Source organism: Mus pahari, chromosome 21, assembly GCF_900095145.1.
Source record: "Mus pahari chromosome 21, PAHARI_EIJ_v1.1, whole genome shotgun sequence".
NCBI lineage: Eukaryota > Metazoa > Chordata > Mammalia > Rodentia > Muridae > Mus > Mus pahari.
In genome coordinates, this window is record NC_034610.1 from 33,163,001 (window position 1) to 33,179,249 (window position 16,249).

Consider the following 16,249-nt stretch of genomic DNA (forward strand, 5'->3'; position numbering starts at 1 on the left):
AAAAAAAAAAAAAAAAAAAAAGAAGAAGAAGTAAGGGCCTGATCAAGAAGTAAGGGCCATGACTCGAGCTCAATGATACGGCATTGGTTTAGCACGTGCCAAGGACCTAGATTCATTTCCTAACTATGCAAAACAAACAAACAATAAATAAATGAATAGATAAATAAATAAATTGCAAGGTGGGCTGGAGAGATGGCTCAGTGGTTAAGAGCATTGACTGTTCTTCAAGAGGTGCTGGGTTGGATTCCCAGCAATCACATGGTGGCTCACAACCGTCTGTAATGCATCTCTCTTCTGGTACGCATGAAGACAGAACACTCAAATACAATCAATCAATCAATCAATCAATCAATAAGTGGTGTGTCTCCATTGGCAGTGCTTGCCCAACATATGTGAAGTCTTTGGTTTGGTTCCATCCCTAGCACTAAATAAACCCAACGAGGTGGTACAGGTCTGTAGTCTCGGCCCTTAGGAAGTAGAGCAGGGGAATCAGAAATTCAAGATCGTTTCTCCCTAGTTAGTAAATTCAGGGTTAGAATAAGATACACGGGGGCTGGTGAGATGGCTCAGCGGGTAAGAGCACCCGACTGCTCTTCCGAAGATCCGGAGTTCAAATCCCAGCAACCACATGGTGGCTCACAACCATCCTAACAAGATCTGACGCCCTCTTCTGGAGTGTCTGAAGGCAGCTACAGTGTACTTACATATAATAAATAAATAAATAAATAAATAAATAAATAAATAAATAAATAAATAAGAATAAGATACATGGAACTCTGTCTCAAAAAATAAAATAGGGCCAACGAGATGGTTCAGGGCGTAAAGGAGCCTGTCGCCAAGCCTGATGACCTACATTTGACACACGCGCGCACCCCAGGATTGAGGGAGACAGACAGAGAACTCTGCCATTCACACAAACAAGGCGGCAGTTAAGAGGAATCGCTGCCCAGGCAATGACGATGCCATATGCCACACTGGTCATGTTATCTTTCTGTCCCCGGCTGACACAGCTCATTCTCAGTCACCTTTCTCCAGCTAATACACAGCCTTAGAAATCGCTGAGTCGGTGAAGAAGGAGGGAACTGTAAAATGAGGGCTGGCAAAATGACCTGAATTTGACCCTAGGGCTCACTTCTGTCAGTTGTCCTCTGATCCTTACGTATGTGCCCCATAGCATCCATGCACGCCCCTCATTGCCTGGGAGGGAAGTTATGACTGACTTCCTGCCTCTTTAAATTTCAGTTTACGTTTCAAACACTCACCAGCAGGAAAACTTACCGAACTCATACAAGGCTGGGGGTCCAATCCCCAGCACCCATGGGTGGTTAGGCTGGGGTAAACCAGAAGAAAAGAAACAGGGAGGAAAAAGAAGGGAAGAACTTGACTTGACAAGTCCTCAGCTGGTAGTCAGTAACAGACTACAGCAGCATCTGGCCAATAATATCAATAGCTTTTTTCTTTAATGGGAGGGGAGGGGAGGGGAGGGGAAGGAAGGGGAGGGGAGGGGAGGGGAGAGGGAAGAAGGAAGAGGGAGGGGAGGAAGAAAAGAGAGGGTAGAGAGAGGGAGGGAGAGAGGGAGTGAAGGAAGGAGGGAGGGAGGGAGGGAGGGAGGGAGGGAGGGAGGGAAGGAGAGATCGAGATCTAGCCTTTTGATGACTGCACAAGATTGGTCATATTGTCCCAGTCAACACTCATTCAGAAGAAAAAAGTTGGTCTTTGGGGCATCTGGCATCTCAGCCCACCTAACCAGGAGCCGGCAGATTAAGCCTGCAGGCACAGTTGGCTGTCGGACGGACCAAGAGGCTGCAAGGCTGGAAGCCTCAATGGGAACTGCCCACTCGACAGCAGCCACATCCCACAACTGCACACTCACCACATCCAGGTCCTGGGAAACGCGCCGTTTCCGGAGCTCCTCCATCCGCTCGCACACGTCAGAAAAGCAGGTATTGTAGTAATCTGCATACTGTTGTGCCAGGTCGTCAATATTTCCCAGGGAACCATCCTGAGGAAGGAAGGGACAAGAAAAGGAGAGAGACGGTCAGATCAGCCCTCTTTGGAACAGCCACATAGCATCTAATTCCCTGCTAATGAGTGTTTCTATAATAATATATTATAATAGTGGCTGACACACACACACACACACACACACACACACATATATATATATATGAAATAATGGCTGATACTCATGGGCCAGGCTGTTTTACTCCTCTGAAATGAGACCAGGTCTTTTCCTTATTATATTATTTTGGGTAAGCTAGCTCAGAGAACACGGGTATCTGCCTGTGGATTCCGGGGCTAACAAGAAACCCAGTTTCTGGATCTGTTGGCCAAAGCCACAATAACCAACTCACACCTGCCTCGCCTGGCCGAGGGAAGAGCCACCAGAGAAGCAAGTGCAGTTAGCAGACCCTGTAACAGGCTCACTGATACCCAACCATGGCCACGGCTGCACAGAATTTCCCAGAAAGCTTCTCAAAGACTCAGATGTCCAAACTCTGAATAGAGCCCGGGACCCCAGACGCCATGGCAGGGGGCTACACGGAGGTCACCACTGCATCCCCTCACGGGAGACAGAGAAATAGAAAGCCTTTCGTCACTTGTGTTTGCTAGGAGTCATTATTCATTGTTGCTGTCGTGCATATTCATGATATTCATTAGATTTATGATTTATTAGACATTCAGGCACAGAAGCACAAGGCACAAGTTCACCTGAATAAATAAGTAAGCATGTCACTCGTTTCTTCGCCGAGGCAGATTCCCAGGCAGTGCTACGGGTTTACATCCATTTCTGTGATCCCTCAATTATCTCTCAAGCTCTCAGTGACACTGGGTTAATAATGACAGTACCCGCCAGACAGTGAGCCAGAGCAGACCATCACCTCTGAACACGCAGACCGCCTGGCACACGGCAAATGTGCAATCCTTCCTTACCCAGTGGCGTTCGCTACAATCGGTAACCATCCCCCAGTCCCCCAAGGCTCATGGATTCCTCAGCACACGTCTGAACACGTCGTGCGCACAGAAGGTGATCAGAATGCCACATGGGTCTGAGCTATGCGTTTCTCCTATCATGTCTTCCATCCAAAAGTCGCCCTCCACTCCTCTGTTTCTTTATCTCTCACACGGCTTCCCTAGTTTAGGTGACTTGACCAGGACAGTCAAGAAGAACATGATTTGAAGACAGCCACAACTGATAGATGACCTAAAATTCATTCACACCGATTATCCACAGTGCAGACTGGTCACCAGTCCCTTGGGTTCTTAATGTCGGTGCACTGCAGGTAGCAAAAGATCTCTCACGGTAGAGCAGCCTTGCAGCTAGCAGAAGTCTTCTGTGCAGACCCAAGCCTTGGAGGTCTAAGGACGAGAGAGTCGGCGACCATCTTGTCCTACCTACTTCGTCATTTTTTTTTGGTTTTTTTTGGAACTAAGTTGGGAGCAGGGGACAGAAACTGAAATAAATGGTTTTCTAGAAATGTTCCTGCCTTTCGACCACTAACACATTCTGCGTCGGAGGGAAACTGCCTCCGAGCTCCTTGCACACAGAGGAGAGAGGGATGCAAACAACGCCAGCTGAACATGTCTGGGCAAAAGCTTGTCTCCAAATACAAATCAGTCTGTCTGAGGAAAAGAAAAAAAAAGAGAGAGAGAGAGACAGGCTAGACAGAGCAGGAGAGGAGAAAGCCCACCATCTGCCCGCCAGGTTTCCAGTAGGGAACAGTGAGTGGCAAGACAGAGAAACAGGGGTGCCCTTCTCAGTGTGTCTGAGGAGAGCAAGACTCGAAACACCGGCAGAGAGAACTCATTGGCACGAGTCGGAGCCCCGATTCCAACAACAACCAGGCCTCTGGAGAACACTGCGTTCCGCACTGCGATGTTATCCTCCCCCCCCCCCCCAGAAACTTCTGTCTCCATCCACCCATCGTGGAAGCAACACACTTGTCATGCTGGACCAAATACACTAGGCTCCATCTTCTAATATCCAACCAAGTGGGCTCACTGAACGTGTCAAACTTCATGTGTCCCCTTTGTCTGCTGTTGGTGTGTGTGTGTGTNTGTCTGTCTGTCTGTCTGTCTGCCCATACGTGCATGCAGTGTCCACTGAAACCTGAAGAGGGTACTAGATCTCTTGCACTTAAGAGTTACAGACAGTTTTGGACTCTTTGTGGGTGCTGGACACCAAACCTGAGTCCTCTGCCAGAACAATAATTGAGCTTAATTGACCCTGAGCTTAACTGACCCTTCTCCAGCTCTGGCCTGCTAGTCCTAGGTTCTCGTTTTCTCTCTCTCTCTCTCTCTCTCTCTCTCTCTCTCTCTCTCTCTCTCTCTCTCTCTCTCTCTCTCTCTCTCTCTCACACACACACACACACACACACACACACACACCAGCATTTGATGGTGAATGTGGTTCATCTGGAAGAGCGCTTGCCTGCCATGCTCAAAGCCCCAGGTTTGATTCCCAGCACGACAGCCACAGCGCCCACCGCCCAGCGCTTCTTGCCTAGGAATCATCCCAGCACTTAGGACGTAGGGGACAGGAGAATCCGAAGTTCAAGACCATGCTCGGCTCTACGGATAGCTGGAGGCTGGCCTGAGATGCATGAGAAACCTGTCTCAAACAAACAAATAAAATGGATACTTCTGCACAACTTTGCCCATTCCTGAGCTATTGATTCAATCATGAACTACTCCAGGCTCCTGAAAGCATTAAACTACTTACAAAGGTGTACTCAAACTATATTTTTGTTTGTTTGCTTGCTTGCTTGTTTGTTTTGCTCTCTATATAACCTAAAGAACTCTCTCAGTATCACCTACTATCTACCATCGAATACTGATGATGGGTTTCCCATACCAGCCCCAACAGTTGGCTTTTCAGCTCCATTCTGCATCACTCAGAACTCCGCTGGTACTCCGGAGGCCTTAATAAACATTTCTGTTACTCCTGAGGTAGCAAGCATCTGCTCTGCGCCAGTCAGGCCGCAGTCAGCCCGTATTTCACACCTTCAATATGGCCATGTGGCCATTCCTCATGTGTCGCTCAGCGGGTAAGAATTTAAAGTGGGGCGGCACAGCTGCCTTTACATGCACCCAAATCACTTCCCAGATGTGCAGCGAGTCTCTGTAATTACCCCCTTTCTGTGTCCTGATGATTTAAATACCAAAGTGGCCAAAGACTACAAGAATCTAAGTGTCTTTCAAAGATGTGTCTGCCATAGCCACAAAATTATCTTTTTTTTTTTTTTTTAATAATGTCCCTATCAAATAGAACCACAGAAATACCTGGTGATTCTCTTTGTATCCATTTAAACTCCAAGCTCTTAAATTAAAAACAGGAAACTAGTAATAATGAAGAGGGAGGGAGGGAGGGAGGAGAATTTTACGGTCTTGATGACAGGGATGCTTTCAATGAGAAGAGTGGTCTCCAAGCTCACCCAGGTATGTGCATTAAGTCTGCAAAGCTTTTTATGGGACCATCAGCTCAATGTCTGTTCTCCTCTGGACAGATATTTTTTTTTCTGGGTGTGTGGGGAGCAGGGGCAGAGCGTGGAGAATTAATTTGTGGTCTTTCAAAGCGCTCTGCCGAACTCGACATTACTTTGAACCAACTTGCCCTTGTTTGACAAGGCTACAGAGCTACTTCAGGAAAATATTTACCCCCACTAAATATCTGCAACCCAAGCCTGGGGGAGAGGGGGTGGGTTCAATGCTGCTGCTGATCTGTTCCACCTTGCATCTTCTTTTCTGTCTCAGTTTTGTGCCTCAGCCTCCGCAACGCTGGAATTCCAGGGGTGAGCCAACACACCCAGCTTGCATCTTTCTTTGTGGAAACTGCACCTTCCCCTACTCTAAAAGGCTCACCTTAAATGTTATTAAATAATCTGCTAGGAAAAAAAAAATAACTCTGTATCATGTCTTCAGTTGCCATCAAAACACCATTAAGAAAACCCTGAAACATTCCTTCTTTTTCTTTCTTTTAAAGTATTTAGTGTTGGAGCTAGAGAGATGGCCCAAGACTCGACGAGCACATGCTGCTCTTGCAGAGAACCTGAGTTCAGCTCCCAGCACCCACATCAGATACAGGCTCTCAGCTGTCCCTATCTCTCCTGCCCCAGGAGAGCTGACGCCTCCGGCCTCCTCTGGCACCTGCACCCCATGTACAGACCCACACATACATAATTCAAAATATTTTTTTAAGTAGTCAGTTTCTGGACTGGACTTTATTAATTGCCTAATCTGTTTCATTTCCTTATGCTCCCTTTTTTGGGTCTCATAAATTAGACAAGCCCAGTCTAAAGCATGACTTTAGAGAGAAAATTAACTCTGTTTCCTTAAAAGACTGTGTAAGTAGCCTGTTAAATGTTGAGTCATATTATCTTCCAGTAGGAGTTTTCTTTCCATTCCATCTTTCTCAACAAGAAAAAGAGCTATGGGCAGATCCAACCGCTCTTTCCATAATAGCGTAGTGGCAGGCCGATCACCAGCATCCGTACGGAATCTGTGTGGATGACACCTGGGACACACTGGACAGTCAGTTGTTCAGTGGGCGACCCACTGGAACCTGCTCCTGAGGCCAAGAAGCACATTTGTGTCTGGCACTTTACACAGCATAAAGATACAGGGACAAAGCACTTTGGACCAACAGTTCAGATAAGATGGACTGCTGTTGTGGGTTAGGGGAGGAAGGGGGGGGCGGATAACTGCTTTGTTCTCTCAACAGCTATTTTAACAGTGTTTCTCAAATTTATCCCAGTGAAACTTTTGTCTCTGGAAAATGTAAAGCTGAAGGGTCTAAGAAAATAGAAGATATATATATATATATATATATATATATATTTTTTTTTTTTTTTTCTCTCTTCTCCCCAGATGTCTTTTATGGCTCAGAACACCTTTGAGAGCCAAAGCAAAGCAAAGATCTTTGAAAACACCAGGAGCCAAGGTGAGACAGATCTTCTGGTGTCTGCATGCAAATGGATGCAAATGAACCAGTAGCAGTGAGAGAGATCTTTTGCAGATTATGCTCAAACGAAAGCAAGGGAGCTAATGGTCTTGCGTGTATGCGTGTATGCGTGGTGTATGTATGTGGGCATACAATGTGTACACAGGGTGCCCAAAGGAATCCAGAAGGGGGCATCAGATCTCCTAAAGCTGGAGTTATAGGTGGTCATAAGCCATGTGATGTGTGTGTTGGAAACCACACTCTGGTCCTCTGGAAAAGCAGTTACATCTTTAACTGCTGAGTCCTTTCTCCAGCCCCTAATTTCTTATTGTACATTTCCCTAAAGGTAAGAGCTCTCGGAGAAAGCCTGTGTTTTGTTGTAACCAAATTCCTGACTTATATTCTCTCTCCATTTCAGTCCTTGTAAGTACATACACAGTGTACTTTTCAGACTATAGATTGTATGATTTATTTATATTGTTCTTTTTTCCTTGGATAGAGACTGCATGAGTCCATGAATGTGTACACACACACACACACACACACACACACACACACACGCACGCACACACACACCCTACAAGCCAAATCCATGAAAAGAAATCACTTCACTGCAAGGAAGCCTAACTCATCTCCTAAAATGAATTCCCAATGCGTTTTCATCCTTAATTGGCTTGCTTAAAGGTTTTGAGCGGATAGACTCTCAGCATTCTCTCAGGTAAAACTGCTACAAGTGAACAGACAGACAGATGGCTTTAGTCCTGGTTTCTGTGTTCAGCCTTACTGAATGAGTGCAACAACACTGCTCAACCAACTCTTCCATCCCAGCCCAGCCCAGTCCAGCCCAGCCCAGCCCAGCCCAGCCCAGCCCAGCCCAGCCCAGCCCATCCCACCCCACCCCATCCTGTTGTGTATGTTTCAAGAAATGTGTTGAACATATAATAACTGATCTCAAATAGCTGACTAATCTCGAAGGCGTCGTTTCCACTATTTCTAGAGATGGTTTGAACGGGACCACAGTCCAGGAAAAAAAGAAATAACACAGACAATTACGTATCTACACTAAGGGGAATAAATTATGAGGTCATGGAGAAGGGGAGGAGGGCCTCGGGGAGGGGGCACGCCCACATAGCAGGTGGCTGGAGGGGGCTGACTTCATGCCTTCCGTTCCCCTCTCCAAAATACCCAGAACTTACCAGAACCTATATAAGTAATTCTCTCTTTGGCAAATGAGGTCTCACTATTGCGTGTAGGTGTGTCCCAATTAACCCAAACTGTTCCAGAGAGAAGGCAGGATGGAGCATTTGCCCCGTCCCCAATGCGTAGCTCAAGGCTAGACCGCTGGGTTCCCCATAATCTGAAGGAAAAAAATATCAGGGGGGGAAAAATGGGGCTATAGAACCCACTCGATGAGTTTTCTCTCTCTTCACAAGTATCTAATCATATCAGGCTAATGATCCTACACTTCTCTGCAACATACGAGAGTGTAGTTCAGTGGTACAGCTTTTTCTCCAGCCATGAGTTCAACCCTAGCATCACAGAAACAATGACAAAAGCAGAATACACAGGACTATGTTCTAGATTCGGCAACTAGTATAAGAATACAATATTAAAAAAAAAAATTAAGAAATATAGCCAGGTTATGGTGGAACGTCGCTTTAATACCAGCAGTCCTGAGGCAAAGACAGATGATCTCTGTGAGTTCGAGACCAGCCTGGTCTACAAATTGAGTTCCAGGACAGCCAGGACTGTTATACAGAGAAATCCTTTCTCAAAAACAAACAAACAAACAAACAAAAACCCAAACAAACAAAAAAGCAAATGAAAACACAACATGAATATTTATTGTTGCTGCACAGACTAACTAGCAAAGTGGGTCCCGTAGTTTACTTAGTGTGGCGAGATGGCCAAGCCTCAGAAATATGTTAAAGGGAGCTAGTGAACTGTACATATTGCAAAAGGTCTCTTTGTAATTGCAGCCTCTAAAAGATCCATTCTGTTAGCCATGTATGATAAGAACCCAAGGACTTGAAAAAGCAGGAGAGAGCAGGGAACTGATAATCTGCTTTTTAAATACAAGTATAACTTCAGCCCCCGGTGCACACTGGGATCTAGCAGATGGCCATTTGAGGCTGAACTCATTTTCCACGTCTAAGCTGCCCTGAGCTTAACAGAGTCCCAGATCTGGAAAGAACAGCACAGTTAGTTAGATGGGAATGAAGTCACCATTTCAGGCCAAGCTTGCAGATTTTGATGAGGGTGAATCACTCTTCTCTCAAGCTGACTTTGGCACCTGAACCTGAGAGTGGGGGCAAGTTTATTAAGTACGACTGACCAAGATCTGACTGGGAAAAAAACCTAGTCTATGACATTCCCAAATTGTAGCAGTAAGTGCGGTAATCACGAAACTTCTGATGACATTGTCCAACACTCCACAATATACGGAGCATTTCTGTCGTGCTTGAAAATTCCTAGAAAATGATATTCTTCTTGGGGTCTGGCTGGCTTTCTCCGCTATTCTTCCGGCCCACCAGCCTCCTCTGCCGGGCATCCTTCCTCAGTGCAAAGGGAGAAACAGGCAGGCGTCCTAGCCAACTGTATCAAACCTGGTGGATAGCAGCCACCGCACCGATTGTAATTCCCATTGTTAAACTGCTGTGCGATGCTGCTACCAAAAAGCCACATACTTAAGAACTAACAGGGAACAGCTACTGAGTCTGACTGGTTCCGAACCCCAGGCATCAGAGCTCATCATACACTCACGACCCGGCCCCCCCACCCCATGACACAGACAGCCGGACATGATAATCCTGCTTTGCCAAGAACTCATAGAGTCAGGAGGGCCCCCGGGAAAGACACAGAGATGAAACAAGAGTCAGTAGGAATGGAAAACTCTAGCAGTGGCATAGCAATTCTGGGACGGTCTCTCTACTTTTGTCTACGCCTGAAATATTCTATTATCGACGGTCTTTTAAGGATGTGTGTATGTGTTCGTTATCAGCATAACACTTCCTAGAAGTGTTTGAAGCCTTCAGCTAGGGCTTGTAACTCGTACCCGACTCCACAGCAACACCCTACATTTAACCAGTTACGTAAGAAAAGACCTGTCCAATGAGCGTGCTTCCCATCCATCCGCACATCGTACCCATCTCGAGAGCGCCACAGAGTTCATTCAGCAACTAGGAATTGAGAAATTTCCCACTCTACCAGATTTTTTTTTTTTTTTAAACGGTGTTACTTTGATTTCTTTGTCTGTTTTTAGATGTGTGATAGCGTGCCATACAGGGGAGAGCCAACAGATGACGTGTGGGAGTCGGTTCTCTTCATTTACCATGTGGGCCCTCAGGATTGAACTCAAGGTCCTGAAGCACGGTGGAAAGCTTTAACTTTCTGGGCCATCCCCCTGGCCCTTCATCATCATTTTAATGCAGACTGGGAAGCTTTCAATCAATTCTTGTTCTCACAGACCTTAGACCCACAATGCAAGTCTCGTGAGTGAGACTGCGGAACAGAAGGGTATCACTAGAAACTGTGGGAAGTAAAAAGGCATGGGAAGTAAGAAATCGTGGCCCGAGGCAGAAGCAAGGACGGTGGCTTTTAGGTTCTAAGAGACCAACTTGTTCCAAGAAGAAAAGCTACCGAAGACTAAAGCATCAGATTGCAGAGGGTCCAATAGGTTAGAGACAGATGAGAGGGACCCCAGGCTTGGGACTTCTTTGTGAATCAATAATCACACATAGCTCTTTAAGCTGGGAGACATGGCATGCAAGCATTCTGCCTGAAATAGCCATGCGCTTCCAGGACAATCAAATCACACAGATTTTAGAGACAGCACATTACACATAAAAATCTTCCTCGGGACTTGCGACATGGCAGCACCTTGCCCCTCCCCAGCTAGAAAACCACCACTAAGAAAATGAGGAACTGATCCTCTCTACCACATCTCATTTCTGTCAAGTTATGAAACCATCCGTGCTGCTGATACCAGCATTCATCACATAAGGGACCCCAGGAGAAACACAAGGGGGGGAGGTGTCTCCGTGATCGCTGCCAGCGGACCTCTTCCTATCTTGGACACAGAAAGGCTTGCACCCCAACAATAAAGACAAGATTCAGTTGAGTCCTTTTTCCAGGGATAGCTGGTCAACCAGGGAAAGAAAAGTTACATGGAATAAGAACGGCCCGTGAAAGAAGGAATCGTGCTGTGACCAAGGATACCAGGCATGGATGAAGAGGTCTTACATGTGAACTCCACTCGGCCAGTTATTGGTTAATGGTCCATGGTAAGATATTTTAGCAGGCACCTCTCCCTAGTATCTAAAATGGTAGCGGTGTTTCTAACCAACGGGCTCTGATGGGATTAAATAAAATGCATGTAGTATACATCTATACTTCCGGCAGGGCAGCAGGTACCCAGGAAACACTCACGACGTCATCCTCCCTTATTAAGAGGAAGGCAGAAGCCACCCCACATCCACCTCAATTATTCGAAAGAACCAGGTCATGTCACATGGTCACTCACAGGATTCCAATTTAATAGGCACAGAGACACCTAGAAAGTCAGGAAGGTTCTGGAACATGGCCTCATCTCATTACTTCATTTTGAACGAGGAGTAACAGAAGCTGAAAGCCAAGGTGTTGATCTTCTAAGTGTTAATAATGCTCAACATGCTGAGGGCTATAAGTGTTGATGTAAGCCAAAGGTTGCTGTTTCTTTCTGCGTGTTTGTCATTTCCTTTCTCTTCTCTGTTGGGGAGCAGGGTGTCCCTGTATATAGCCCAGGCTAGCCTAGACTCTCAAGTGTCCTATGTGACCCTAGGCTAGTCCTGAGCGCTTCTCCTCTGACTATGGTAATCATGACCAGCTGGATTTGTTGTTGTTTTGTTTTGTTTACCTTGCTGTTATGGTTTTGCTTTGGCTCTTTGGTTGTTGTTGTGAGTCAAATCTCACTCCATAACCCTGGCTGGCCTGGAACTCACTATGTAGACGAGGCTGTGTTTGAACCCACGAAAACCTACCTGTCTCTGCCTCCTGGGTGCGGGCAGAAATGGTATGCACCACCACTCCTGACCCAAAGCTGATTTTTTTTTTTCTTGAGACAGGGTTTCTCTGTATAACCCTGACTGTCCTGGAACTCACTTTGTAGACCAGGCTGGCCTCGAACTCAGAAATCCGCCTGCCTCTGCCTCCCGAGTGCTGGGATTGAAGGCGTGTGCCACCACTGCCCAGCCTAAAGCTAATTCTTAAAGCAAAAAGATTAAATGGAAATTTCTTTAATGTAGTATGGTTAATTAAGGCCATTAAGGCCTTGACATCTTCTGGGATCCACCACCATGACTTAAATAGCTGGTGTGGTAGCACATGCCTTTAGTCCTAGCACTCAGAAAGCACAGGCAAGGGAGTTAGAGACCAGCCTGGTCTACATAATGAGTTAGTTCCAGGGCAGTCCTGCCTACACAAAGAATCCCTGTTTCAAAAAAAAAACAAAAAAACAAAAAACAGAAAAGAAAAAAGAAGAAAAAAAAAATCTAACACCAGAAGCTTGTCTGACTGGCTCCTTGATATTCTACTCACAGCAGACAGGCAGAACAGGAAAGCACAGCTGGAAAGCCTCAGGTCCAGATGTGGAAAGACAACAAACAGACAAACACGCGAGGCTCCTGGGGCAATGAGCAAAAGGGCAGGTCCCATGCCGAGGCCAAAAGAGAAGGGTCTTACTCTTATTTGCTGACAACTGTTTTTGAGCCCTTCTTTCAAGAGACATCAACTGTGGGGCATCACTCAAAAGTCAGGATGAAGACAATTCGCCCAGGCTCCTGGAAAGGAACCCAAGGATCCCAAGCAACATTTTCTTACACATCACCTACCCCGCCCCCCTCCCCCCCCAAGGTTCCTTTGTGGCTAGCTTCTGGAACCAAACCAGTCATGTGGCAGCCCCACTGTGCTAAGAATTCCATTCAGAGACTCAATTTCATGCACAGGTTACAGATGGGAGGAGTGACAGTTTCACCTCAAACAACTCTCTGACCCCTAGGGTATGGGGAACGGGGTGTGGGGAGCCTCCGTTTCACAAAACAGCTCTTGCATATGAGCGTGCCTGTTCCAACAGCTGTCTGTCCATCAACCCATACAACTGCGTGAACGAACCACCCCAGAGGAGAAGACGGTCAGACTCGCTTTGCCGTTTCCTGAGAGCTGAAAGTTCTCTGCTCACTCCGTTATTTCTCTTCGGGATGGTCTCAGTTTCCATCCTAAAGGACATTTGCTTCTGCCAAAATATATAATGTAGAAGTGCTCTGACAGACAGACACCGGACGCATGTGGGTTGGTTCTTATCCTCAAACTAAAAACATCTGAGAAGCTGAGAGCGGAGAGGGCTCGATTCCTACCCAGTTCTGCTCTGTCCATGGGACGTTCCTCTTCACACCCGCAGCAGCAGGCAGTAAACGTACCCCTGCCTTTCCAGCTGCTGATCAGAGGGAAGAGAAATGTCCATTTTTCTCAAGTAGCCCATGAGCTGAGGGTTACTAAAGAACGCCACTGGATTTCGTGTGTGGCATCTAATGTTCCGGAATCTACCACCCATTTTTTTTTTTTTGGGGGGGGGGGAGCCAACTGATCTAAAGAAGCATGAACATTCTACCAGCGCATGAATCAGACCCCGGGGACCAGCTCTTTACTCCAACATCCCCAACTTCTCATTCACACTTTGGGGTTTGCAAGGATGCAATCTCACATGGGAAATAAACTAGTTAGGACATGTCCACATTTTCCTTTTACCCAGACTATTTGACTCTTCTGAATGGCCCTATAAAAAGAGCCGGGGGTGGGAGGGTGAGGGAGAGGGTCAATTTCACTTTCTTCTTTTGGATGTGGATAGAACAAATAATGCCTATTTTAATTGTCTACACAGTTGGGAGGAAAGCCTACTGTGAAAATTAAATGTGCTATCAAGAGCTATAGGAGTTTCAGGGAGGGAGGTTGTTGTTGGAGTTGGGGGGGTCATCTTTGGTTTTGTTTTTTCTTTTTTTTTTAAAGGAAAGTCTGATTCTGTCATGACAGTTTCCCCCATTCACAAACACGGCAGCAGCTCATTGACTAATTTTATACCTGGTAATCAAAGTTTAGGCTCCCTCCCTGTGAATAGTCCTACTAGAACCTACCAGTCCATGACCCGCTGACCCACTGACCCACTGAGTAAGGGCCACAGTCTCGGTGACATAGCAAAGTAAAAGGCAACACAGGGCTGGCGAGATGGCTCAGCACTTAAAGAGCCTAGGCTCCAAGGGTCTGAGTTCAACCCCCAGCACCTATTGGAGGCTTCACATCTGTCTTTAATTCTAGCTCCTGGGGATCTGGCCTCTTCTAGCTTTTGCAGACACTAGGCACTCAAATGGTACCCAGACACACATCCATGCACAACACCCATAGGCATAAAGAATGAAAACTTAAATAATAATAAAATTAAAAGAGATGACACACCAGTCAACCCCTGGCTCGCTTCATCCCTCTCAGGTCCCAGTCATCCTTCAGCACGCGATGCCTGCTTGGGAAGTACCCCTATCTCTGCCTGTTCTGTTTTTCCTAGTTGCTCGCCCTTACCTTCAGCCATCTTTCAGATCTTCTGAGTCTCAGTAGACTGAGTAAGCCACTCAGTTGATAGAGCGCTTGCCTAGTAGCCACAAAGCTCTGGGTTCAACATCAGCTCCGCCTAAACCAGATATCATCAGACCACAACACACCTTAGTGCCAGAGAGGAGGAAAGCAAGAGAGTATGGAGTTCAAGTCCAGCCTGGGCTGTATGACGTCTGGCCTCCAAATGAATTAAACAAATATATAAGTAAATCACAGTCTGACGAATTCTCTACCCTATATGTCTTTTTCCACTTTCTACACCTAAAACAGTTTACTACTATTAATTTGATCTTTATCTCCTCTCCATTTCCCAATAAAATGTTGACTTCCAGCCAGTTGGTGGTGATGCACGCCTTTAAGCCCAGCGCTCGGGAAGCAGAAAGGAGCAGGTGGATCTCTGTGAGTTCAAGGCCACACTGGTTTGTGAGCTCCCTGACAGCCAGGGCTACATAGAGAAACCCTATCTTGAAAAGCCAAAACGGAAAAAAAGAAAGAAAAAAAAAAGTTGTGTTCCAGAGAGAGAATATCTTTCTGAGTTTTATTCCAGGTTTGGATAATGTTTAGAAGCCTTTCAATATAAGCATATTAACTGTGTGGACAAAGGACCATGGGGGAGAAAAAAAAAAAATCAGATGAGATCCATCAGTAAGCACTGTGCCAGGCTGGGCCTGGGGGCAAATGAATAGGAACACTTTATATGTTGCTTTATGTTTAAACTTTTTCTTTAAGTAACAAACCTACTTTGCATCTCTCAGACATAAAAGTAGCTTGCATGTTTTAATTTCTTCAACTCCCATGTCTTCATTATAATTTAAAATGCCAGTATTAACTCTGCCGGTGCCTTGCATTAGTAGATCTCCCCGACCTCTTTGTACGGTTTCAAAAGAAACAAATGGAATACAGTTCAAGGTGTTAATTACACACGCTTAATAAAAACAAGCCCCCGAGACTGTCAGCTCTAACCCTGAGCACTTTTATGTGCGTTGGTTTATTAGTTTTATACATGTGAGAAAGTCAAACACAGTAAGCATAATATTGCAAAATAGCTTCTACCAAAGGGAGATTATTCCACTCCATAGCCAAGCCTACAAACAGCTCGAGTCTTTAAGTCTAAGAGTCAGGGAACACAGCAGCAGCAGAGAGAGACGGGTTTCTGCGTGCTGGTGGAGACAGACGGAGGAGAGATGCTCCCTTCTGCAACCATGGCTCAAACATGGAGATAGTTATTTGTACGGTCCTAATATGTCCACATGAATGGAGGGGTATTCCAGACATTCTGTGCCTTTGGGTCACAGAGTGTACCTGTGGACTAACTGGATACCATTTTGTGTGACGACTAGAGACAAAATTCTATGCACAACTATGAATGGGAGAAATTAATGTGTTCAAAAATATTGTGGAACAACCCTTTTGGACCTCCAAAGCCAGGGTCACAAAAAACAGGAAATAAAGATTCTCCTCCATGGGCCTTTAGAGTTAACTGTGCTCTGAGGAACGGCAGGTACCTCATTTCCCCTCTGGGCCATGGATGGCAGGTGGGGTGTGCCTGATGGGGAAGATGCTGTCTCCCTGTGCTGCCTTGATTCTATGAATTCAGAGGGATGTCCGGGCTCTGCAGCTACCTGCAGAGTGGGAGTTTGTCATGACTACTTGGGAGTTTGTCATGACTCTAGG

The 16,249-nt window shown here is 46.1% G+C and overlaps 1 protein-coding gene across 3 annotated transcripts in view; it reads right to left on the bottom strand.

Moving 5' to 3' along the window:
- Nucleotides 1-16,249, bottom strand: part of Sash1 (SAM and SH3 domain containing 1) — a 227,095-nt gene that overhangs the window by 125,694 nt on the left and 85,152 nt on the right. For all 3 annotated transcript variants that reach the window (XM_029533050.1, XM_021221083.2, XM_029533049.1), the window contains exon 2: nucleotides 1,874-2,002. In XM_029533050.1, coding sequence (XP_029388910.1) covers nucleotides 1,874-1,918 — 45 coding nt within the window. In that variant the 5' untranslated portion in view covers nucleotides 1,919-2,002. The remainder of the gene's footprint in view (nucleotides 1-1,873; nucleotides 2,003-16,249) is intronic.